This window comes from Bos indicus, chromosome 19 (genome assembly GCF_029378745.1).
Source record: "Bos indicus isolate NIAB-ARS_2022 breed Sahiwal x Tharparkar chromosome 19, NIAB-ARS_B.indTharparkar_mat_pri_1.0, whole genome shotgun sequence".
Classification (NCBI taxonomy): domain Eukaryota; kingdom Metazoa; phylum Chordata; class Mammalia; order Artiodactyla; family Bovidae; genus Bos; species Bos indicus.
Genome location: NC_091778.1, coordinates 53,395,810 through 53,422,179, shown reverse-complemented (window position 1 = coordinate 53,422,179; position 26,370 = coordinate 53,395,810). Strand labels below are relative to the sequence as shown.

Below are 26,370 nucleotides of genomic sequence, written 5' to 3'. Positions count from 1 at the left end.
CTAAAAGTGCGGCATAAGACAAGTCCAGTAGATGGGAGCTTTGAGAAACTCTTGGGATATAAAAGCTATTACTAGATGGTCCAAATGATCAAAGTCTTTCTCAAAAGAGCCAAGGGTGCGTACTATCTGTTGCAGTTTCTGGAGACTGATTCTAATCAATATAAGGAGATACTTGAATCTTTTAATTAAGAAAAAAGCTATCCAAATCCCAGAGCACTCTATAGGGAGGAATTCTGGAACACAATTTATTAGACTTTTAACCATGGTTTTTAACCATTCCCAAGGGAGGTCATTGAGAAACATGCCCGCTTCCGGCAGATGTGCAATAGTTTCTTCGTGGACCTGGTTTCTACCATGTGCTTCAAAGACAATTCTCCACCTCAGAAGGAAGTAGTCAAAGACCTGCTATCCTTACTCTTTGTTGAGAAGGAGCTCCTTCGAGAGGCTCCCCAACGTGAGTGGAGTTAAAAATTCAGTTCTTCATCTCACTTTTTATGTCTGATGTGAACAATGATCTACCTTTCTCCTTCTGGTTTTAGGACGCCGTGAACATACAAAATCTCTTTCTCCTTTTGATGATGTCGTGGATAAGACCCCCGTGATCCGCTCAGTGGTACTGAAACTGCTTTTAAAATACAGGTGAGCACCACGAACATGAAGTTGCCTCAGAAACACCTTGACTTCTTTGTTTTTTTTCTCCTCATGGCTTTTTCTTTGCCACAAAGCATTCTTTGCAGAACTGGTAGCTAGCTCACTATCTGGGAAAGCTTCTTTAGCAAGACATGCCCTGGTTCCTTTATCTGTACGGACTGTATCCTTGGCATATCACATGCTGGCCGTGAGTTCAGTATGGCCACAATCACGTGTTTAGGAAGAAGACAGATTTGGGGGAAGGGGACAGAACGCTGTGAGACGTGTGGGTGCAGGAAGTCAGGAGTCAGGAATCTGCAATTCTCATCTCAGTTCCACAGCTACAAAGTTTTGTGGGCTTTTGGACCGTAACTTAGAATCTCCACTCAAACTCCTTGCTCTTGATGTTGTCTAAGTTTTGCTTGTGCTCTTAAGTTTCTCTGGTTCTATAAATGAACAAGGAAGCCCATATGGCGCCTCAGCTCAATGGGCTTGTCGAATTATGTTATTTTTAAAAATTCTTAGAAAGCTGATCTGCATTTGGAAGATGTCTTTTGGAATATACTCTGTTTCTCAACCTGTGTCCTAACTTGAGAGAGTTCACCTTGAGGTGCTGGCAAAATCAAGATGCTATAAGAAAAGTTCCAACAAACACAACTACTTCTAACTTAAATGTCTGAAATGTGACTTAAGATAGAGATTAAATTTATGTTTAAAACAGGGATCCACTGCAGCCTTGTCTACAGACCTTTTATTTTGGTGCCCCCCCCCTCATTATTTATGAAATTGTCTTCTCAAACAGGATTTTCAAATAAAATACTCTTAAAATACATTTCTTGCTATACCCGAAAATGGCTCTTAAGGCATATAGATAGACACAGTTGCCTTGAGATATGAAAAGAGCCTCTTGCTATTCTGTGATTTTCATTAATTTTGGGAAATGTGTGAAATCTGTATTCATGTGAATCTCTTTGCTTAGAGAAAGGGAAAAGTGCATTGACATGTATATCTCTTGACATAAGGTATAGACACATTAATATGAGTACAAAGTACACTCAAAGGTAAATGCTTTGTTCTGGAATATTTAGAGTAAAATTTACAGAACTGATTTTGAAATAAAAATCTTGAGACATAAACACTGTTTAAAAATATGAATGGTCATTCCCTGGATTTAAAAATACTTGCTTCTGTCATTGCTTTTTGTGGTTCATGTACTTTTGTGTGTTAAGAATGAATCAGACTGGACTTACAAACTTAATGGAAATGTAGGCACCTGCTGTCTGGGCAGACCCGTGCATGGGACAGTGTTGACCAGACTGCAGATAACACTAAGATGGCATGTGACTTTTTCAACTTGTTGATGTTTGCACTGATGTTACTAAAGTGATGAGAGATAAAGCTGCCAGGAAAGACCCTGGTAGGGGCCGTTATTTCTGTCACCACCATGCACATGTAATTTTTTAAAATGCCAGTTTCATGTAATGTCCTTGATGAAGCTATAAAAAGTACTAATTCTACTAAATCCCCACTCTTAAGGATATGACTGTTAATGTTGTTTTATAATGAGAGGTACACACAAAGCCTCCAGCAGCACATCAAGGCACAAGGTTGTGTCAAGGAAAACCACTCCTGCAGTTTTTGAGTTACATCCTGATCTGGCTGCTCTTTTTGTGAAATACCACTTGTACTTGAAAGAATGACTGACAAATGACACTCAAACCTGGGCAGTTGGTTGACAGGTGTTTTCTTGAAAATAAGTGAGGTGAGCCTGTCACAAACTGAGGGTTTTGTTGCTGATTATAAAATTCAAGATTATAAGCAGATATTTAGAGGTTTGGAGGAATTCCCTGGCGATCCAGTGGTTAGGACTGCACGCTTTCATTGCTGAAGATCCAGGTTAAATCCCTGGTCAGATAATTAAGATCCTTCAAGTCTCAGCATGGCTAAATTAAAAAACAATAAAATAAAATGCTGGAAAACTTGTATCCTCCACTGTGAGCCTGTCAGCTTTCTAATATGTACAAACTTTTTGACAACATGGGTGGTGATATGAATGAATGTGAGGTTTTATAAAATATAAAATAAAAATGTGTCGACATTTGCAAAATATGCACAGCTCAGCGAATCAGTATTTATGAAGTAACTGGTTCTTGATGTCACAGAATTGTGCAATGATCAAAAAGAAATCTGTCTGATATACAAGGCAGATCATTTGATTTTAATGTAATTAACTATGAAAAGTGCATTGATAAGGTTTCAGATTGCACATTGAAACTAATCTTTAGAAATTATCATCTATCATTTTTGGTGTAGCATCAAAAGAGAGTTTCCATATTTACCTGAAAAGACTACTAAAATATTTCTCCCTTTTCCAACTACATAATGTATGAGACCAGATTTTCCTCATATAATATAGTGAAACCAACTAGAAGCAGAAGCAGATTTGAGAATCCAGTGAATTTCTGTTAAGCCAGGCGTTAAAAAGATTGATAGGATTGAAAAACAATGCCCTTCTTACTAATGAAATTTTGTTTTGGAAAAGATTTTTTTTAATATTATTTATATTAATATGTGATGAGTTTAGTATGGTTATTTTAAATGATGAATATTGATACATATTTTCAATGTTTCTTAGTTTTAATTTCTATTATTATAAATATCAAAAGATATGACCAATAGAAGCAAAAGCTCTTTGTGGTTCCCATTAATTTTTAAGTCTATTAGGAGTCCTTGAGCCAAAAATTTGAGAACAGCTGATATAAAATTGTTATTGTATAGTCACTAAGTCGTGTCTGACTCTTTTGCAATCCCAGGGACTATAGCCTGCCAGGCTCCTCTGTCCATGGGATTCTCCAGGCAAAAATACTGGAGCGGGTTGCCATTTCTTCCTCCAGGGGATCTTCGTGACCCAGGGATCAAACCCAAGTCTCCTGCATTAGCAGGCGGATTCTTTACCACGGAACCACCTGGGAAGCCCATCTGAAATACGAAATTTTATATTCCTCCAAGTTGGTGCTAAACTATTCATAAAATCATGTTATAAACTATATAAACACATCTGTGTACGTGAGAAAGTGGAAGTGTTAGTTGCTCAGTAGTGTCTGACACTTTGTGACCCCATGGACTGTAGTCTGCCAGGCTCCTCTGTCCATGGAATTCTCCAGGCAAGAATACTGGAGTGAGTTGCCATTCTGTTCTCCAGGGCATCTTCCCAGCTATGTATGTATGTATATATATAATTATACAGGAAGCAGGAAATGAATAATAGGCAGATAGATACTTCATACCTTTGTTTTGACAAAATGGGTTTCCAGACCTTAGCTAACCAGGTATATATAATATTTCTCCTTCCCTAGCTTCTGTGACGTGAAAGAGTATATTCAGATTTATTTGTCCGAGTTAGAAAAGAAACCATTCCTGGCTGAAGATAAAACTGAACTGTACATGCTCTTTAGCAACTGCCTGGAGGTAAGCTGACTATCACCTCACTACATTTCTTTTGCAGGCTCTCAGAACCACATGGTTTATGCAGTGGAATAGTGTTTTTCTGAAAATTTATGGAATATAATTTATGTGGTGACAGTAACAGATGCTGTACTCCATTTAGGGGGAAAAATGACTCAGAAACATTACTTCTGTCCTCAGAAATTGCCTACATTGGCATTATGTGCACGTGCATGAGGGGGGAAAAGGCATTGACGAATATGCCACCAAAGTTGATGATGCCTCTCTGCAGGTGCTGAGGTTGTGAATACTTCTAATTGTTATTATCTTTGTATTGTTGTTTCTTCCAAAAATCTTACAATGCATATGAGAAGTTAAATTAGGTTAAAAAAATTTTTTTTTCATTATAGCTTTTATTCTTTTCCCTCCTTCTGGTCCCTAAAATAAAAATGAAAAGAGCTGTTAGTTTTTCACGATTCAAAAAATATCCACTCAAACCCACAACACTGTTCTTTATCCTTATTACATTGTCCATGACCACAATGGTGACATTTCAAAGATGGGGTCTTGTAAATAAAAAAGAATAATGTCCTTTCTTTCTGGTCCTATGTTTCCTAGGATTCAATACATGAGAAGAATAATGCTTTGTTCATAAGGGATGAATTTAAATACCTGCGAGAGGAAGGCCAGTTCCTTAGGACATACCAGCCAGTGGGATGCAGCCGATGGCTTGCTGGTGAGGCCTCAGTGGAGCACCTGCAGAAGATGGCCCGCATCCGCCTCTGTCTTGACAAGGCATCTGAGATCCTCGCCGAGCTTCAGGATGGCTCAGGCAGGTCTTCTTCCCAACCTTTCTTGACCACAGGCTGGGAGCCCCCATGATTTAGAAATTCAGCAAGTGTGGGAAGCTGGTTCTCAGAATAATACTGGTCTGTACCATGGCCCCTTTCTTCTAGGTTAGTTCTCTCAGTGTGAATTCCCAAAGGGTAGGCACAGAGCTTTTACTAGCCTCTGTTCCAGACAGTTAACTGACAAGTACCCTCACCAATCACTTGGCCTTTCTCACTGGCTCTGCAGAGGTGGCGGAGGAGAAGCATCGCTACCTGCAGCAGGTGGAGCGCTTCTGTGCCCGGGTCCAGAATGACTGGTACCGAGTGTACCTGGTCAGGAAGCTCACCAGCCAGCAGGGGATGGAGTTTGTGCAGAGCCTCTCCAAAGAGGGCCATCCGGCCCACTGGGTGTTTCCTAAGGAAGTCATCGCACAGCAGGTGAGAAGGGCAGTCCGGCAGCCCCAGTGCTGTCTCAGCTCCCCTGTCCCATCCACCCCTGGAAGAGGGCTGCTGCTTCTCCATTCCTCCCTGACCTTCTCCCACATCCATCCCAGAAAATGCTTGCATCTGGTTTGGTCTGGTCCTCTGTCTCTGGGTTTCAATTGACCCAGCTTGTGATCGCGGTTATCTGCCTAGGGGACAGGTGTGTCTGTGTGTGTTTCTGGTTTGTCATCTACCTGCAAAGCGTATGTAGGCATCACTTCTGATTGAGTTCAACACAGGATAAGCAAAAGAATGATTCTGTGGCTTTGGCCTTTAGCAAATTAAAAGTCATTCATTCTGTAAAATAAGCCCTTTTTATCCTCAGCAGGCAAGACAGGAAAAGTCTAGGGATGACAGAGTTGCAGTCATTTTGGCTTCAGGACTGCTCAGTAGTCCTCTCCTAGTGCTCAAAAATGAATGAATTTTTACTGTCCTGGGGTTACAAAAATGGCATTAAAAATCCTGGCTTTTTTTTCCTCCCAACTGGAACTTAGGCCTGACTCGTCAGTCCTTTGGTGCTGTCCTCTGAGTGCAGACGGAAAGCAGCTGCAGTATCACCTCCCTTAGATTTCCGCCCACTCTTCATCCAGTGAGGAGGAGGTGCTTCCCAAACAGCAGTGAGCTGTTGTGCCTCAGTCTGCCTCGGAAACCTGGTTCAACTGCCCTTAAACCTTCAGTGATTGCCTGGTTCCTTTACCTATCAAGAAGGTTCTTTGTCAATATTTCCCACCCTGTACCCACCGTGCTTAACCTCTGTGTTCTTGGAGTTGCAGAGGGATCATCCAGGCCAGATGGATCGGTATCTGGTGCATGGGAACGACTACAAGGTTGTCCGGGATGCAGTGGGCAAAGCCATTCTGGAATCCAAGCCCCTGGCTGTGGAGGCTGCTCTGGAGGTAGGCCAGGCTGGCAGCTTCTCTGTGTACACAGTGGCCCCTCACAGCCTGAGTCTTGTCTTGTTAGGGTCAAATGATGCAATGGAAGAAGCCCCACAGGGTGACATGCTGCCTTGGAAGTCCTATGTCCATGGCCTCGTGAGCTCTCCTGGAAAACAGGGGAGTGGCAGTGGTTGATTTGGGTTGCTGGGTTTGTGAGAGCCAACCAGCAGCTCTTTTCTGGTTCATTTAGGTCCATTATTTTTTTTTGAGACCCTGCTGAAAAGCTGCTTCCTCCAGGATTCCTCTGCTCTGAGATGCGATGGCATAGGAGGCAAAACCTCATAATTCCCATAGAGATATATGCATGTGTTTATTTTAATAGCTGCAGGCTTTTAAAAATACAATCCTTAAATTGTTACATTCTTATTTCCTTTCTGAGTCGTTATTTACCTTGGCGCTTTGCTGGAAACAGAGGAAAGAAATATCTTAGTTTAGCAAAAGTTCCCAAAAGGGACCAGGGAAGCAGTCAGAAAGAGAACAGATAGTAATCTCTGTCACTTCTGCTGTAAGCTATTTAATAAATATACCTTGCGTTTAATATGAGAATGTTTTTGAAGAGTTGTTCTCTAGAAGATGGTCACGAGGTGCAGGGTTCCAGGTGCCTACGGTATTGGAAAAGGCTCCCTACCATCTCCAAGGCTTTAGTACTGATCTCATTCTTTATTCACATATAGATAACATGAGATTCTGGCCCTGAGCTATAACTGTATAACTTTGAAAAGTCTCACTTGATGTCCTTGCTTTTTCAGGCCTGTAGGAGCGCCACAAGTCAGGAGGCTGTCTACCTACTGTTAGCACTTTTTAGAGAGGTCGCCACTTTGTACAGATCCCATAATGTAGACCTCCATCCTAAGCCACAGGTGAGTATCAGCCTCCAGGGCTGTGTTCATAGTCTCATGATTTGAACGGATTTTTTGAATAGAGGTAAAATTCACAAACACCAGGACTGCCCTGGTGGTCCACTGGCTAAGATTCCACGCTCCCAATGCAGGGGGCCCAGGTTTGATCTCTGGTCAGGGAAATAGATCCCACATATCGCAACGAAGACTGGATGCAACCAAGTAAATAAATACTTATTTAAAAAGAAAGTCATGTACACCAATTATGCCCATAATTTTAAAAAGTCTTGGATGGAGGTTTTCAGCATTCTTATGAAGAGGAACTACTTTCTGTTTCACCCAAAGCTTTTAGGGTAACAATTAAAACTAAAGTCAAAAAAATGATTTATGGATTTCCCTGGTGGTCCTGGCTAAGACTCTGCACTCCCAATGCAGGGGGCCTGGGTTCAATCCCTGGTCAGGGAACTAGATCCCACATGCCACAGCTAAAACCCATTGAAGCCAAATAAATTTAAAATAAATAAATAAAAATAAAGTTGTCTTAAAAATGTCTTAATAATGTTTTCCAAAACAGAATTTTCAAAACTAGTGCTTGCATTTGTGGTTTCTGTGTTTGTAGAGGAGATTTCTCTGGATAATTCCCCTTCGGGCAGTAATCATTTAGCCATTCTAACCTTGATTTAACAGTTTTTTAATGCAACTAACTTTATTTGTTTATTTATTTATTTATGGCTGCGCCCTGTGGCTTGAGGGGTCTCAGTTCCCCAACTAGGAATTGAACCTTGGGTCCTCGGCGGTGAAAATGGTAGTCCTAACACTGGACCACCAGAGGATTCCTCTTAAGCACATATTTGATAAGTTTTTGGTATCAAAAAGCATGACTAACATAAGAGAAAACCTTTGGTTTTTCTCCTGCTATTCATATAATATTTTTATTTGATGTATTTTTTTTCCTGTCAGCAATGTGAGGCTATGAAGAAATTCATTGAGAAAAGCAACACCTTGTCTCCTGATATCAGTGCTTTTGCAATATCCCTTGTGAATAATGAACTACCCCTGCTGAGGACAGGTCCTGGGGTCAGCAACCTGGAAGGGACAGTAATAGAAATGGCTGTTCATGCTGCAACCGTCCTTCTCTGTGGACAAAGCCAAGTCTTAGGACCCCTGAAGAATTTGGCCTTCTTCCCACACCTCATGGTGGTAAGACTGGGATATGATTTCTTCTGCCTTCACAGGGAAAACTTTAGAGACCCAGCCGGTACCTCAGAAACTGTTGAACCTGTTTATCTTGTAGGTTCGCCGTCTTCCTCTTTCTCACTTGATGCTTTAGTCCACATGATGGCGAAAGCCTTGCCTTGCCCTTTGTCATTTCATAGAGACCTGTTCTGTGTTCTTCATAGAGAGCTTTTGGGGTCGAGAAGAAAGAAAATCAAGGTCACGTTCTTACTCAAGGCCTCTTGCTGAGCAGCGACAGCCAGTCGATGTGTTCACTAAGCTAAAGCCAGCTCTGCTTTTTTGACTTTTCAGAATGCCTTTCTTCCAACAATGCCTGAAGACTTACTGGCTCAAGCTAGGAATTGGAAGGGTCTGGAAGGAGTCACGTGGTACAGTAAGTGCTGGCCTGTGGCGGAATCCCACTCCTGAGCTTTGATAGCAACCTAAAACTACAGGAAACATTGGTATAGAATGGGGGTGCATGGGTTTGTGCCTGAAGGGTCCAAGGTGCCTGCCTCCTCCTGCCATGGGTGCCTTTGCAGAACATTAACAGTTTGCGGGAATTGGTACCTGCTGACTGTGGATGAACCAGATCATTCTTTTTCTTAGTCACAGGGAAAGGGTCCTTCCGGATGCACTTCTGTTTCCTGGAATACGCCCTTTGGGGGAGAAGGGGGCACTGGGAACCACATCAGGAACTCAGTCTAGGGCCAGCTCACAAAACAACCAAGGTTTTGACCCAAAGATAGTTCTTTTAGAAATATAGAACTGAGGGGGGAAATAATATAACCCATGACCTGATGTAAATTTTGCCATTGTCTTGAGTAGATAATCTTTTTAAAGTAGTTTTAAAAGTTGTTATAAAACCTGCTCACAGCAAAAAGAAAAAAAATCAAAGAGAATAAATGGAGGGTATAAAATACTATCCATTTTGCCTCCAAAAATAACCCCTGGTATGAGCCTGTAATCTAGTTTCTCTTTGCTTTGTGAAATTAAATGCAGACACTATTTTTCACTGATACAAGCTGAGCTCCTGGTATGTGTCAAATGTCTTTTAGTAAACTAGCAGAGTTTAAGATTTCTGGTAACATGCTCAGGACATCAAGTCCACGTCATTATTTGGTTAGACCAGAAAGCAGGGAGTTAGGTTTGCCTTTTAATGGTGGGTCATTAGGCAAAGCCTCACCAGCCAACATTGTGTCCTGTTCTTTCAACAGCATGTCCCAATGGTCACGTGTGCTCTGTAGGAGAGGTGAGTCTTGGTATATGGGATAGGGTTTGGGGAGGTTCAAAATGCATGTTCCTCCTCCAGGTCCGAGGAGGGGGCCCATGAGGGAGGAGGATAATGAGAGACTGGACTTCTGGGGAGAACACAGACTCATTTTGACAGCTGTTCTGTGGGGCTGCCCTCACAGCTCAGTTGGTAAAGAATCCACCTGCAATGCAGGAGACCTGGGTTTGATCCCTGGGTTGGGAAGATCCTCTGGAGAAGGGAAGGGCTACCCACTCCAGTATTCTGGCCTGGAGAATTCCATGGACTGCAGTCCATGGGGTTGCAAAGAGTCAGACATGACTGAGTGACTCTCACTTTCACTAGGTATTCTGACTAAACCTCCAAACGGTATGAAGGTTTTCCAGCCTGGGTTTCTTGACCTCAGCCCTGTGGACATAAGGCCTTATTGTGGGGCTGGCCTGGGCATTCTTGCAGGTTTACAAGCATTCCTGGCCTCAACTCACCAGATGGCAGTAGTATCCTGTCTAGCCAGTGTGACAAATAAAACTGCCTCCAGATGTTGCTCAAGGTCCCCTGAAAGACCAAACTGTAGGGCTGGAACCATGCTGGCAGTCCTTCCTGGCCACTACAGTACAGAGTCAGCAACACAGGTCTTTGTGATGACAAGGTGTTGACTAGACTGCAGGCTAGATTACTAGCCCAGCAAGGAGACAGTCTAGACAGCAAAGGGTAGGAAAAGGAGATGCGTGGCTTGTAAGCCTGTGAGGGGAAGATGCGTGTATTGTTCATGTCTGAGTCCCAAAGCATCTAGCCAGGGCCATTCATAGTGTCATCTATACATGCTCAGAACAGGCTATTGAATTGAAACAGACAAATGTTATTTAATACAGTAAATAAGCAGCATGGAGGATAAACTGGATACATGCTTTGCACCTTATATTTCTGAACTTCTCACTTCATTGTCCATGAAATGGGATTAAAATAGATTCTTCCTAAGACTGCTCCCAGTACTGAAATTGTGTGGTGCAGGAATCTGAGACTGGTTTGGTTTGTTACAGACTACTAGTGTATTTATAGTAGCACACAATCTGATTTTGAAAAATGAACCTTTGGAAGTAGTAAATCATATGGTGACATTGTTTAAAAATAAAAAAGTCTAAATGGCATTAAGGAATGCCATTTAAGGAAGTCAGTTTGGAAGCTACTGTAGTATTCCTGGTGTTAGATAATGAAGCATTAAACTCATAGGAGAATGAATGGAAAACAGTGATGAATGTCAAAATAAAAGATTGAGTTTTCTATATTTGTCCATAAAGTGACTGGGAATAAAACTTAATAGCTTCTATTTTTTAAAAAAGTCTAAATTTCCCCACATACAACATAGTTGGCTGAAGAAGGAAATGGCAACCCACTCCAGTGTTCTTGCCTGGAGGGTCCCCTGGACAGAGGAGCCTGGTGGGTATAGTCCATGGGGTCGCAAAGAGATGGACACGACTGAGCTACTAACACACACAGCACAGTTGGCACGGAGTGCCTGCCCTGTCTCCCAGGGCTCCTGCAGCCCCACCTGACATACACATACACTGAAGGAAGCAAGCCTAGTGGCATCCACTACCTTCTGTGCTAAGCATGTGCTCACTCTGGGATTTGTCCAGACTGATCTGGGGTCACATTTGTGTTTCTCCTAGTGTGGCAAGCCGATGCAACAGAGTTTTTGTATTGACTGTCGTGCTCCAATTGGAGGGATTAATCACCTACCGAAGGAGGGATTTCGTGTTATCAAGTATGTAATTTTCTATTTCCTTTCTAAATAATCGAACCACGTGCTTTGCGGCTTTTTCTATTCCAGTTGATAAATCGATACTAAATATATTATCAATTATGATAGTACATTTGGATCTGGGTCATGTTGGATATCAATGCCAAGGTCTCTGTGGTCATTCATTAGTGAGGCATTTGATCTGTCACTGGCTAACTGGGCTTTTAATGCAAAAACAGACCTACCTTAATACTTATTAATACTTTTTAATTCAAATATCTTCCAGTTGAACCTTGGTTACAACCCCTGTAGAAATTGCTTGACATAAACAGGGTGACCAGATTCAGGGGGAGTTTAAGTCTGTCATTTACAAACTCTTAGCTTACACTTTTTTTTTTTTTTTGAGAAAAATAGAGGGACCTAGTCAATCTTATCAAATACTTCAGAATCCAGCTAAAAACTGGATCTCATAATCCCACACTTGCTCATTAGACAAGTATGGTTGTAAATGCTCCCTTAATAGGAGGTGTGACCTCTCTACATTGATCTTATAGTCTAGCTATTTTGGTGCTGTTACAGTTTAAAATATTCTAACCTGTTATCTCCATAAACTATTAGAATGTCCTAGAATCTCCAGTATCATTTCAGCTGAACACAGCCATCACACTGCACCTCCCATCTGGGTGTGATGCCAAATCCTTTGCAGAGATTGGATCCTAGTTTTTAATGTGGGAAAAGGAGACCAGTGTGTATGTACTTCCATGTTAATGTCAGCTACTCCAGACTCTGTCCTTTGCCTGCCTGCCGCTCCCCCACTGATTCAGGGCAAGAAGCAGGTCCAGACCACCATCCTGACATATGGCCCCAGGAGTAGCACAAACAGCCAGTTTTGTTTTAATAATGATTTTATTTCATTATTATTATTTATTTGCATTTATTTTTTGCAGCATTTATTCCGGTACCTTAAGTTTTTGTTCCTTCAGTTTCTTCTGGGATATCTTTTTCTTCTGTGCAACCTCCTCTTCTGGTTTAGGAACAGTCTGTTCTTTTTCAGAAAGGATCATCTCAGTGTGGCAGGGAGAGCTCATGGAGGGGTTAATCCAACCCTGAGCTCTGTAAGTCCTGTGCCGCACTGTGGGGTTTTGTTCAACTGGCTGTGCTCGATAGGCAAGATAACCTACATCTAAGTCCTTCAGTTCGGCATCACCTTCTGCATTTTTGAGCGTGTGCAGTAAAAATTCAGCACTGTTTTTCGGCCGCCGACCCTGCCTTCAGCCCCAGTGCTTGTCCTTTGCACACCGACCAGCTCCACCACTGTAACAGTGGAGTGGCACACACTGCTCCTGTAAAGTGACATCCTCCAGATACTCGGTGGCTTTTCGGATATGCACACCCTCAATGGCCGGGGCGGTTTCACCAATGTTCTTTTTTTTTTTTTTTTTTTCACCAATGTTCTTAAAGTGAATCTTGATTTCCATGATTTTGTGGGGTTTTCTGGGTCAAGTGAATGCTGAACCATTTTTAGAGGTCATCTCAGGGCTGCTTATCAGAAAAGTTTATTTATTTGTTTTTTTTTTTTAATTTTATTTTATTTTTAAACTTTACATAATTGTATTAGTTTTGCCAAATATCAAAATGAATCCATCACAGGTATACATTTTTTTTTTTTTAACTGAAGTTGATGTACAATACTATATAAGTTACAGGTGTGCAGTATTGTAATTCACAATTTTAAAGGCTATATTCCATTTATAGTTATAAAATATTGGCTATATTGCCTGTGTTGTACAATATATCCTTGTAGCTTATTTTATACATAATAGTTTGTACCTCAAACCCTCTACTATTATATTGCCCCTCTTCCCCCCCACTAGTCTCACAAACAGCCACTTTATACTGTTGTGGGCTTTTGGTCAGCCAGAAGGGGCTGTCTATAAAGAAAAAGACTTGGAAAAGTGGTCTAGGCTTATTACAATCAGTAACTTTCAGCATCATTTTCTTCAAGACCGTGAACCTGGTCTCTCGGTCCTGAGACTCTGAAGTGCGCCCCCAGAGCCAGAAGAAATGGTCTTCTTCAGCCTTCACCCTGTCTTCTCTCGTCCTTTCCAGGGACACCATGGACAGGACTCAAACTGGCCACGTCCTGGGAAACCCACCACCCAGAGGTGCGCCCGTGGTATCTGACCGACAGATGTCCCCAGTGGTCTTCCTTCTCATCCGGCTACTCACTCATCTGGCTATGCTTCTGGGAGCCACCCAGAGTCCCCAGGTAGAGCATTGTACTGCCCAATCATGTACTAGTTTCTATTGTAGTTTTTTCATAGTGAATCCTTTCATCTAAAAAACCCTACCCGGTTCCTGGGAAGGCCCTGCAGGGTCCTGCTTGGTTTCATTGTGGTTAACCCTGTTCTGCTCCAGTTCTCTGATTTTGCCCCTTGAAACACAAGACTGCTTCCTGTGTCTGCATGCTGTGAGGTTTGTGTGTTGTGGCCTTACTGACATCAGAAGCAGAAACTATTTAGGAAGTATGGGGAAGATCTGAATGCAGAAGTACTTGGATAAGGGGAAAGACAGATCGATGAATTTGTCTACTCCTTCCTTTCCGAGAGTATGAATGTATTGCTTCTGTGATAACTAAGTATCCTTTCCCAAAAGAAACAAGGAACTATTTTCTTACTCCTCTTTGAAGTTCCAATTTGTGATTCCCAGGGTTCTCATGAATTAGTAATTGTATTGGCAATAGTAACAAATGAAGAATGCTTTACAATATAAAACAAATCTTATTAACCTACATTTGTGCATATAGGTCTAGATGAAACATATTGAAGCCTGATACCAATTCTTTGACAATTAGATGGATATCAAACATTAGAATTACAATTTTATATAAAAATATTTTAAAAGGTTTAATTAAAATAAAAATTGAAATTAAAAATTTAGTATTATTTAAACCATTTTAGTCTGAATTTTTGTCATTGTTCTAATTTGTACGTTGACTTTTAAATTTTAGTAAATCATGAAAAAAAAATTAATAAATCATTTTTAGTAGTTGAAAAAAATAAAATTAATCGACCTAGCCACCCCCTGTGGATTTTGAGTAAGTCATTGTTACCTAACGCAGAACATAATGTAAAATTCACATATCCTAATTTTTCCCACTGTGGCCTATGGTGGTAAGGGAGACTACTTGTCACATTATGTAAAGTCAGTTTTTACTGAATAGCTCTGTGTCTCCGGTCCACACCTGGGAATGGAGAGGCTAAAATAACCATGATTTTACCTGTGTCTTTGCTGTAACTCTGGGGAGGAAAGAAATAGCATGTTGCATTTTATCTAAGTTAATTAACCATGAGAGCAAAAAGTTTCGGTTTTTAAAGTTCTTTATTTCACATTGACAATATAGAAGGCAGTCGTTTTCAGACCACATTCATTTCTGCTTCTCAGTTTTCTGTCGCCTCTACTGTTTGAATCATGCTGACATCCCTCCTAGAGACTGTCCTCTGGCTCGGAACTGGCTCTTCACCCCTCCTGACCTCTCCTGAATTGCCATCCCCTCCACAAACAAGACCTTGCTTGACATTTTGTCCCCTTGCCCCCACAGGACTTGATGAACATCATCAAACCTCTGGTGTGGGATCCAAAAGGGTTTCTGCAGCAGCACATCCAGAGAGACCTGGAGCAGCTAATGAACACGCTGGGGAGGAGCGCGGACGAGACCGCCAGCGTGGTGCACCTCGTCCTGTGCCGCCTTCTCCGAGAGCAGGGCCACAGTGAGGAGCTGGGCACGGAGCCAGGGGCGTGGGGCACAGCCAGGAGAGGAAGCAGGGCACTCCTCGACCCCAGAAGGAGATGAGGGGGAAGCAGGAAGACAGGCACTTTCCAGAGAGTCAGGGAGGGAAGGACCTGCCTGGCCTTTCCATTGACCCCCTGCTGGTTCGAGTGTATTTGGGAGGCTTTAGTTTCAAAAGTCAGCCTTGGATGTAGTTCAGCCACTGCATGGGGAACACAGGGCATCCAAAAGAAGCAACGTGCATTAAAGAAACATCAAAGAGACTAATGTTTGATAAGCGCTTGGAACTTGGTCTCTTTCTATTGGAGATCTGTTTTGTTTTACGGGGTCGGGGGAGCACCTTCTCTTCCTAAAATAATACTGCATTCTTGGACTGACTCAATATGTATATGCATCCACAATGTGTTACATGTAAAAGTAGGCTAACAACTATTAAGCTCATTTTCTAGTTTAAAGTCCACATAGAAAGAAAAGGTCTATAAGACAAGTTAGTAAGAGGGTTGTCTCTGAGTGGTGGAAGAACAGTTTTGTTTTCTTTTAGGTTATCTGCAAAAATGTTTTTAAATTACCACTCTAATGACAATGTTATTAAAAATAACAATAGCAATAAAAAGTTCTGGCACATGACAAGAAAATCCATTCCCACTTCCAGAGCTTTTTTTGCCAGAAATCAGCATCCGTATGGGCTTGCCTGTGGCTCAGCTGGTAAAGAGTCCACCTGCAATGCAGGAGACGTGGGTTGGGAAGATCCCCTGGAGAAGGTAAAGGCTGCCTACTCCAGTAGTCTGGCCTGGAGAATTCCATGGACTGTAGAGTCCATGGGATCACAATGAGTCGGAACAACTGAGCGACTTTCACTCATTCAACATCTGTATATATTTTCCACTTAGCAAAATCTGATTTTAAGTTTCTCATTCTGGAGTGGTTTCACACTAGGGAAGCTCAGCGAGTATCACACTGACAAAGTGGCCACATTCTAGAAGCATACTGACAGTTTATATAGCATTCTGCGTCGAATGCACCCACAGGGTCCTGCCTCCGTCTTCAAGCCCAGGTGGCAGCAGTTGAGACCTGTGGTACCACTAGTCACTGTTAGTTTGCCCCTGGGCTTCTGATTTAAAGTATTGTCCTTGCAGTAATTTTGTTCAGAATGGCTTTAAGGTGATAATTACGTGGGTTAGAGATTTTAGAGTTTGAAGTACCTTCACAAAGATCATGAGTTTGGTGGTAGCAGCAGGAAACATTTTTAAATGCTCAGGTTACTTTAGGAAAATATATCCACCCCTGCTCCCAAAAGGAGCATTATTTCAATTAAACATTTCTTCAGTGTTTTATGTAGAATGCTGTGGTTTTTGTTTCTTGGGTAACATACACATTTTTCTTTGTAGGGTCTTTAAATTTTGATGCACAATTGTCAACCAGAATACAGAGGAACAGCTGGGAAAATCTTGTTCAGACTCTTATTCTGCGTGAACTAGAGGTAAGTGATGAGTAGCTATGGGGCTACTTTCTCTGGGAAAGTGCAGGAGGGGGTTTCCACAGCCTCTGCTGAGCACTTGATCTGTTGTTCCTTCTGGAAGTGTCCCTTAGAGAAAGAAACCCTAGGCTAAGTCACAGATTTAGGTGTTCTTTGTTTGGTCACCCCACCCTCCTGTTGCCCCCTCCCCATCCTGTCCACTCCTGAGGCAGGCTGGTATGTCAAGCTGAGGAATTACTGGGGATCCAGAAAGTGCAGGCAGTCATTTTCTCTCCACTACTTTTTAGAGCAGAATGTGCAAACGAGGCAGAGAAATAAACCCTGTCAGATAAGAATGTTACTGAGAGTAACTAAGACCCTTGGGAAATATAAATCAGCAAGTATTTAAAATAATGGTAATAAAATATAGATGTCTGAGACTTATTCTGTTTGAGAAGACAAAAACCTAGCATCTCACTTCCAGATCCCATGTCGCTTTCCTCACCTAGCATCTAGATAAAACCCTCCTGGCAGTGAACGCTCAGATCAGCCAGGATGAGCGCATCAGCTCCAACCCTGTGGCCAAAATCGTGTATGGTGACCCAGTGACCTTCCTGCCCCACCTGCCCAAGAATAGCATGGTTCACTGCTCTAAGATGTGGAGCTGCAGGAAAAGGATCACCATTGAGTACCTCCAGCACATCGTGGAGCAAAAGAACGGCAAAGAATCAGTGCCCATCCTCTGGAAGTTTCTGCAGAAGGTGAGGCTGCTTCGCTGTGACCGCGACTTACATGTCCCCTGGAGATGTGAAGGCCCTGCTCTCATTTAGTCTGATCAGTCCTGAGGGTGGGACAGCCATTAAACTACTTTGATTTTTGAATAAAGTGTCTCTGGCAGAAGACTCAGGGATAGATATCTCCAAACACATCCATCTGTACAAGTCATTTGAAGCATAAAGGCACAGGTGAAATATATGCACGCGTTGGAATTAGTAGGAATCTGTAAAGTACTTGGCCAGGAGGGTTTCTCCCAATTACTCAGCAAGAAAGAATAGAATAAAATCTTTCCTTTATCTGTTCGACTTCATCCCCCCAGTGCCTGAAGCAGTTAGTCACCAATGAGTGTCTATTGAATGAAAAAATTTTAGTTGAGAATGCATAACTGAAATCCAACAAAAAATCTTCCCCTAAACCATTCAGAGGGAGGGTGTTGGGAGGATTGGAGGGGAGCAGAGCTGTAACGTGTGCATCATACCTTTCAGAGCCAGAAGTACACACTCTTCCTAACTTTAATCCATTTGAATTTTTATTTTCTAAAACACATTTTCTAATCATTCCTTCCATGCACCAGTACTTGCAGTCTAGGAAGAAGTAAGATGATGCAGAAATTTTGGTGGGTCATTTAATGAAAATGGATTCCCGGTGGGAAGGCCGTTGTGCTAACACTGTGATCTGTCACTGGTGTGCTCAGGCAGGTCCGTTACACTGAAGAAGCTAAGGTCCTAGGTCTTCAGAATGACACTGGATCATCTCTAAGCATCATTGCCTACATGCTTCGTCTTCTTGCTCTCAGCAGTGCCTCTCCACACCCAGCCCATCTCGGGCCCAAGAGGCTGTATTCTTTCACCAACACATTTGCTGGCCAACACATTTGCTGTGTCGGCCCTACAGTTTTGCTTCTCGACCCTTAGAGTGTAGAACACTGGCCAACACATTGTAAGCAGTCACTAAGTACTTGCTGAAGGAAGGGAAAGGTACTTGCCTTTCACCATTCTCAAGTACTATGTGTTACGTAAAATGGCACATTGACCATATTAAACTACAAATACATGGCCCGAGCCTGAAAGGTTGTTGTTGAATCACGCGAATACACCGGGATTCTTGGCCCCCGGAGGAGAAGAATTCAATCCGGGGCCAGAGATGAGGCTTGATCGCTCAGAGCTTTTGTGTAGTAAAGTTTTATTAAAGTATAAAGGAGATAGAGAAAGCTTCTGACATAGGCATCAGAAGGGGGCAGAAAGAGTACCCGCTTGCTAGTGTTAATAATGAGGTTATATAATCCAAAGAATGTCTGGAGGTTGTAAAGACCTCCTCCGACCTACTCCCATAATTTACATTTTAAGATAACACTGTCCTCAGGCAAGATACATCCTTGTAAAGACCAGGTATACTCCCATAATTAACATTTTAAAATAACAGAAGGTTGAATCCAAAGACTGTCCTTAGGCAGGATACATTATTGGTATATAATCCTAAGGAATGTGGAGAAAGAAAAAAAGTTTGTCCTTTTTTCCTCCTTGAGAATTCCAGACCCCTCTCTCCTCGGGGACCCCTAGACTCCCTATCAACCTGCCTAGGAAATGACTCTCTCAAGCCAGCCCCAAAGTCTGTTTCCCAGGAACATTATCTAGGTACACTAAAGTGTTCCTGGTGGTCTTCCCTTCTCTAGGAGGCAGAACTGAGACTGGTGAAATTCTTGCCCGAGATTTTGGCCCTGCAAAGGAATCTAGTGAAACGATTCCAGAATGTTTCAGAAGCTGAATACAGATCCATCCAAAGTTTCATTAGCAGTCATGATTCAGGTAAGGCTCTGCTCCCACAGAGCATCAGGACTACCAGTTCAGGGCTAATGTGTGTTCTGTACCCTAAGCTTGTAGCATGAAGCAGTGGGTGCTGTGAATGCCTGGGACATTAGAGGTTTCTGCTGTATCAGTCCAGAATCTCCCTCTCTCTCTCTGGTTCCTTAAACTCAGCTTTAGTTTAAACAGCATTTAGAGTGTGTTGGTGATGATATGAAGGTGGGGGTCAAAGAGCAAGTAGTTCTGTTGGTTTGACCTAGATGGGAGTAGGTGTTATCTTGCAGTTCTTAAAAAGTGTTTTGTTTGCTAGATGGGCTGAAAAAGTTAACCCGCAGTAGAATCACTATCTTTCTGTCAACATGGAACAAGCTGAGGCGATCGCTGGAGACCAATGGTAAGTCAACTCCCCTTTAATACTAAACATCACAGGAGCACCTCTCTGAAGGCCTGTTCTCTCCAGCCTAACTCTGCCCTGTTCCGTGTGTGCACAGCACCATGCTGTGTGTCTCTAATGCTGGATCTGTGGACTCTTGGTGAGGGTGTCTGAGATGAGTGCATAATATTTCAGAAAGAGCAACCCCTCAGTCCTCTTGAGTCTATAAATTCGGTATCAAAAAGCAGCTGAGACTATTTGAAACTTGTCAGCACGTAAAAGAGATGTGGGAGACAGAAGCACCCTTGGTTCCCAGCTCTGTTCTGTTGAGGGGGCTTCTGCATTGCCTCCCTTTCCACTGTGGTGGGCTCCTAGTCCTGAGGCTATGAAAGAAACAGCAGGGAGGTGACTGCCCCTCTGTCGTTTAAAGGTGAGATCAAGCTGCCTAAAGACTACTGCAGCTCCGACCTGGATCTGGACACTGACTTGGAAGTCATCCTGCCTCGCCGCAAGGGCCGGGGCCTCTGCTCCACCGCCTTAGTCAGCTACTTGATTAAGTTGCACAATGAAATTGTCTATGCGGTAGAGAAGTTCTCCAAAGAAGACAACAGGTAAGCAAGCAAGCCGACAGCAGGGGACGCTCTTTCAGCACAGGAAGTCGTTTCTGGGGGGAACAAACAGGAAAATAGGGTCACCAGACCTAGAGACAGCAAGCCAGGCTTCAGGTCCTTCTTAAACAGAAACCCCTTCAGCTACACTCACAAGTGTCACAGATTTGCGTGTCCCTTCACCTGCACAGCCTATGGCAACGTCAGACAAGAGCTGGCTCTGCACGGACAGGCCACGTGCACCTCACTGGGACCCTGAGCTCTGTCTCTCTGTCCCCAGCTACTCCGTCGATGCCTCTGAGATTGCCGACCTGCACGTCATTAGCTACGAAGTGGAGCGGGACCTGATTCCACTGATTCTCTCCAACTGCCAGTACCAAGTGGAGCAGGGCGGGGAGACCCTGCAGGAGTTTGACCTGGAGAAGATCCAGCGCCAGATCATCAGCCGCTTCCTTCAGGGCAAGCCTAGGCTGACCCTCAAGGCAAGGCTGACCTGCTGTATTGACGTGGCCCACGTGTCCATGGTCCACATGTCTGTGGTCTGTGTGTCTGTTTTGCAAAAGTTGCCTGAAGTGTGGCTTTGATCACAGCGATTTCAGAATGAGGAGGGATCCTCTGGACCCTTCGTCCACACTCCCAGTATCTGTGACCACACCTGCATTCAGGGCCAACGGCTCTGCAGAGTCGTCTGTGCATCCAATCCACACCTCAGTACCCCAAGGGTGACTGCAGATCTCAATGGACTTAGTCCGGATTTCTCTGCCGTAGTTAATGGCACCACCAGCCACCCACACTGAACCTCATTGTTTTTCCCCTTTTCCTTTAGTCTGAAAACACAGTCTGTCATCTCTACCATCAGGCGCCTCCGTTTCACCAACCAGCCCGCTGCTCTAGTTCAAAGCATCTGTCCTTAAGCTCCACTGCTGCAGTAGCTCCCAACCAGTCCCTGTCTTCAGGCTCTTTAGGCCACGTTTCTAACATCCAGAAATGCATCTCTCCATCCACTTCCCTGCATTGAATCCCATGACTGCACAGGCTGGATCACTCTCCCTTCCCCGAATGCAGCCTGCACTGTGCTTGTTGCTTCCAGGTCCAGTCAAAGGTGTGGTACTTCGTTCTGTTTATGCTTCCTCCCTGCCTGCAGTTAGGCAGCGAACTGTTTGAGCTCAAGCCTAATTCATTCTGCTCTGTCAGCTGAGTGCCCCTCGCTCACGGTCTGTGCTCAGTGTGTCAGTACCATGCCCTTGAGACCTGCCTGCACTGGTGGCTCAAGGGCCACAGAATACTATGTGACAGTGTCTGCTTGGCCATGGCAGGCAGGCTGGGCTCCTCACTGTGTCCCTGTTTCCATAGCTTCCAGGATAAACACACACATCATGAGGCAACAAGGAGCTGCCTGCTTTGCCGGGTGATGCACTGAAATCCCTGGGACTACCACTGAGTCTCAGCTCAGGCATATATTGTCATCTGATGGAAACCTCCACAGTGGATTCCATTTCCAGTCTTTTTCTTTCTCCCTTTAGGGATTACCCACTCTGGTATACAGACGGGACTGGAACTATGAGCATCTCTTCATGGACATCAAGAACAAAATGCCACAGGTGATGATCAACCTTATTTGCGTGTGCCTCCGTCTTACCAGAGTGTTTCCGCCCATGTTAGGACTCTTCCGCCTTTACTTGGGGCATTTGCTGTGAGCACCAAAGAATTTCAGGGCCTCCCTCTGTTCTGAGTGCCATGATTCTTCTAGGGGGCACACAGGACCAGCAGAAGTTTTTTTATTTTTCAAGTATTTCTTTATTTGGGCTGCCTCGGGTCTTAGTTGCAGCGTGCGGGACCATCACCATGTCATGAGGGAGCTTTCACTGTGGTGCACAGACTCACTAGCTGTGGCACACGAGATCCTGAGTATACGTAGTCAGTAGTTGTAGCAGGCAGGCTTAGTTGCTCCGTGGTATGTGGGATCTTAGTTCCCTAACCATGGGTAAAACCCGCATCCCCTGCATGGCAAGGAGGGTTCTTAACCACCAGCGAAGTCCCAGCAGACGTTTTCTCGTTCAGTATAAACAGATTGAAATTTTTGTGCTTGTAGTTTTTTAGTAATGCTGTCATGACTGTGTATGCTGAGACAAAAGGTCCAGAGAACTTACTTATTCCTGCTTTTCTGATTTATGCATGTTGTGTGAGTTTGTGGGGGCTATCTGTGTATGTGTGTGTCCATATTCATATCCTCACAAAGTTGATTTGAGCATTCAACAAGTTCATCTCTCTTTCTGTAATATATCTGAATATTGCTACGCTTAAGAAGCACCAAGTGCAGACTACTACTGTTATTAGAGAGCCTGTCCCATTCCGTGGCCTTGGCAGTGAAGAAGATAAGACTCTTGCAGGGTAGTGGTGCACAGCATGCCCCAACTGTGGACCCATCCTGCTTTTGACTTCCTAGAGTCCCCTCCCCAACTCGGCCATCACTGCCCTCAGAGGACAACTGCAGTCCTACAGTGACGCCTGTGAAGCTCTGTCTGCCATAGAAGTCACATTGGGATTTCTGAGCACAGCTGGCGGGGATCCAGACATGCACTTAAATGTGTATATCCAAGACATGCTGAAGATGGGCGATCTGACCTCACTGGTTTCAAAGGTAGGTCTCGTGTCTGGCCTCTTCCAAAGGAAATTAGCATTGTCCCCTCCATCGTCTCTCCACTTCCTACTGGGATACCACCCCCTAGGGAGTAGGGTTGGTATCTACTATCTAGGCAGCCCCTGAAAAGGAGGGGAGGTGAAAATACCTCGTTCCCCAGCCAGTCTACAGTGTAAACAGAACACATTGACAGGAGATGCAGAGATGTACTCGGAATGTACAGATTTTGGAAGCACAAGTCTGCTGTGGTGTGCATGTAGACTGGTGCTGCTGCTGGACCCCAAGATGCTGCAGTGGGAGAGGGCTTTCAGAGACATTTCAGAGTTGAGGCAGGAAATTAGTGGACGAAGCAGAGGTGGCCTCCATAGTAAAGGAGGTGGAATCAGTGCAGGGCCAAATGAAAACAGGGCCTCATATTCAAGAGTTCTCTTCTCTTTCAGGCCTTAAACAGATGCAAGTTAAAACATACCATCGCCCTCTGGCAGTTCCTCTCTGCCTACAAGTCTGAACAGCTACTTCGCCTGGGAAAGGTGAGTTTGGCCTCTTCCGTCCACCTGGACTCAGGGAGCCGCACATTCCCTTTCCAGGCTTCATGTATCATTTGTTCTTATTTCATTCCAGAAGCCATTTGGGGAAATTGATTCAAGGTACAAAGCTGATCTCAGCCCTGAAAATGCTAAGCTGCTCAACACCTTCCTAAATCAGATTGGCCTGGATGCTTTCCTCCTGGAGCTTCACGAAATGATGATCTTGAAGCTAAAGAACCCCAAGATTGCAGAGAGTTTCAACCCTGAGTGGAGGTACGGGCTTGCAAGCCTGCCAAGCGAGGCACACATACAACATTCTGCCATGTCTCCCAAGATTTTCCATAGTCGTGGAAATTGTTCTTGTCTCACTGCAGCATTTGGTTTCCTGCTGATTTACCATTGTTGTTCAGTCACTAAGTCGTGTCCAACTCTTTGGCAACCCCATGAATGATAGGCTGCCAGGCTCCTCTGTCCATGGGATGCTCCAGGCAAGATTATTGGAGTGGTTTGTCATTTCCCACTTCCTGACCCAGGGACTGAACCCGCATCTCCTGCATTGCAGGCAGATTGTTTACCCCTGAGCCATCAGGAAAGTCTGATTAACCATTATCAATTGCAAAAGTCATATATTCACATTATGAGTAGTGGTCTTCCTATGTCAGAGAGATGTGCATTTTAACTTTGATAGAAAAAGCTACACCAATGTATAAAGAATACCGAACACTGAATATTATCCATCTTTCATATTTTTAACAATCTAATGGCCAAAAAATGGTATCTCATTTTTGCTTATATTTTCCCATTTACTGGTAAGGCTGAAAATACTTATCAGCCATTCGTGTATCTTCCTCCAAACTGCCTCCTGATTATTTTTCTTTTGGAGTATTTGTATTTTTCTTAATATTTTATCTGGTATGTTACAATTGCTCTATCTCAGTCTTTAATTTTATGAAGCCAAATCTGAGAGAATTTTCCTATGAGGTCTCTAGGAAAATATACCTCTAAGGGTCCTGTCCCAAGGCTATAAAATATTCTCCCGTGGTTTTTCCTTGTGCTTTAATGTGTGGTCTGAGGAAGAGATTTTCACTTTATTGTTTTGCTAAATAGATAAACTCCTGTTTTCCTCACTGACATAGGGCTTCATAATTGCCATTTTCCTCCATTATGCTATGTAGCATATGCCTATTTACATTTGTATTCTTTGAACTTACTTAAGAAATCTTTACTATCCCGGACTTTTTAGTGTAGGAAAAGAATATCTCTTCCTAGAGAATTTATGATCTTTGTTAAACAAATCATGAACTGGACTAGAAGCTTTATTAATGGTGAGGCTTTGTTTTTTGTACAGCAGACATATTACTAGAGTGTTTAGAACCATCTGGCTGGGCCCTTATCAAGGGGAGCTCCTTCCCATAGAGTATGTGCACTCCAGGGTTGGGGCAGCAGGGATGCACTGGAGCCCTGAAGCCAGGATTCCAGCGCCAGGCCAGTGACTCAGCGGCTCAGCTGCATGTGCTCAGTCTGACTCTGTGCGACCCCACGGACTATAGCCCGCCAGGCTCCTCTGTCCATGGAATTCTCCAGGCAAGAATACTGGAGTGGGTTGCCATGCCCTTCTCCAGGGGATCTTCCCAACCCAGGGATTGAACCCAGGTCTCCTGCATTGTAGGCAGATTCTTAACCACTGAGCCAGCAGTTAGTTGTCTTTAAACTGACTCTCAGTATTACCGGCCTTAATGAGCACTTTAGTCCTGTGATGACCTGAAAAACTGACCAGTGATCACATGACTCCTTATGTCACATGACTATTTAATGCTGTCTATTATTCCTTGGTTTTTCAGCCTGAGAGATACACTCGTGAGTTACATGGAGACTAAAGACAGTGAAATTCCTCCTGAAATGGAATCTCAGTTCCCAGAAGAGATACTGCTTTCCAATTGTGTCGCTGTGTGGAAAATGGCTGCTGAACTGAAACGGAATCGACAAATGAGATAGAATTATTTCCTGTCTCTACAGGGGACTTGGGCAGAGAAGGCTCTTCCCTCCTCATGGGCGGGTGCTTAGAAGGAAAGCTGTGGGCACAGCACTAAATTTGAGACCAAGATGTGCTGTGCTGGCTGACAGCGTCTTGAGAACCAAGCTGTTTCAGGAACATGTGTATATTCAGAAACTTATCTCCTCATATTCGGAATACCATTCATTGGTAGGTGAGAACTGAAGATTACATGGAACTAGAATAAAGCACCATCCTCTAGGAGAGACCAAAAATAGCTTCTCAGCTTCACACATACAAACCTGTGCCCCAGGTGTCCTAGTCTCTTACCACGCGCGTACCCAGCACACCAGGCCCTGCTTCCTCAGACTACTGCATGCTGAGAGGGACGGAAAATAAGGTTATTAATTTTTGCCTTCTTTTCTAGTTTATTCTGCAGTCACAAAAGAGAAGCTGGCTTTCTTCCTTCTTCCATTCCTTTAAATTCAGAGAATTGTACAAATACTTCTAGGTCTCCAGGAAGATACAAATACAAGTCAGGCCATTCTGCGAGTGCCTTGATGCCAAACTAGCCAGCCCTCACCCATGCCCACAAATGATTCACTGCCAAATTTCAAGGGTCAGAGCCCCAAGCTTTCATTGTGAAGAGCGCTGGGCCAAGAGTCAAGGACACTGTTAGTGACTTAGTTTCCACATCTACAAAATGAAGGGACTGGATTGAAGGCCAGATTTCCTGCCAGTTCTAGTATTCTAGTAAATTCTAAGTGAAAGTTGATCAGTGTGAAATTAGATCAAACGCATCGTTCTGGCATTTCTGGGGAAAGTTTTTGCTTCTGTAGGATTCTGATAAATAATAAAGCTCTTAGCATGGTCTTGATTTTCCCAAGTGTATGACTACCTGGTCCTTTCTTTGGGTCTCAGTCAAGGCACAGAAACAGACTCAGAATATACAACCAGGCAAGTTTCTGATAAAGGAAAAAGAGAATAGTCAACGCACCCCAAGCTTGTGCTGCTATTCTCACTGTAAGTGT

At 43.5% G+C, this 26,370-nt stretch overlaps 1 protein-coding gene across 4 annotated transcripts in view; it reads left to right on the top strand.

Annotated features, from left to right (window-relative positions):
• LOC109573339 (E3 ubiquitin-protein ligase RNF213) overlaps positions 1–26,226 on the top strand; it is a 121,143-nt gene extending 94,917 nt beyond the window's left edge. For all 4 annotated transcript variants that reach the window (XM_070774390.1, XM_070774389.1, XM_070774387.1 and 1 more), the window contains 24 exons: positions 285–454; positions 540–639; positions 3,987–4,098; positions 4,693–4,906; positions 5,152–5,342; positions 6,161–6,283; positions 7,075–7,185; positions 8,125–8,364; positions 8,692–8,773; positions 9,597–9,631; positions 11,302–11,396; positions 13,482–13,641; positions 14,974–15,142; positions 16,551–16,642; positions 17,128–17,379; positions 19,068–19,200; positions 19,508–19,591; positions 20,001–20,181; positions 20,459–20,660; positions 21,702–21,779; positions 22,625–22,819; positions 23,260–23,349; positions 23,441–23,619; positions 25,188–26,226. In XM_070774390.1, coding sequence (XP_070630491.1) covers positions 285–454; positions 540–639; positions 3,987–4,098; positions 4,693–4,906; positions 5,152–5,342; positions 6,161–6,283; positions 7,075–7,185; positions 8,125–8,364; positions 8,692–8,773; positions 9,597–9,631; positions 11,302–11,396; positions 13,482–13,641; positions 14,974–15,142; positions 16,551–16,642; positions 17,128–17,379; positions 19,068–19,200; positions 19,508–19,591; positions 20,001–20,181; positions 20,459–20,660; positions 21,702–21,779; positions 22,625–22,819; positions 23,260–23,349; positions 23,441–23,619; positions 25,188–25,341 — 3,442 coding nt within the window. In that variant the 3' untranslated portion in view covers positions 25,342–26,226. The remainder of the gene's footprint in view (positions 1–284; positions 455–539; positions 640–3,986; positions 4,099–4,692; positions 4,907–5,151; positions 5,343–6,160; positions 6,284–7,074; positions 7,186–8,124; positions 8,365–8,691; positions 8,774–9,596; positions 9,632–11,301; positions 11,397–13,481; positions 13,642–14,973; positions 15,143–16,550; positions 16,643–17,127; positions 17,380–19,067; positions 19,201–19,507; positions 19,592–20,000; positions 20,182–20,458; positions 20,661–21,701; positions 21,780–22,624; positions 22,820–23,259; positions 23,350–23,440; positions 23,620–25,187) is intronic.
• Positions 26,227–26,370: the final 144 nt, after the last annotated feature.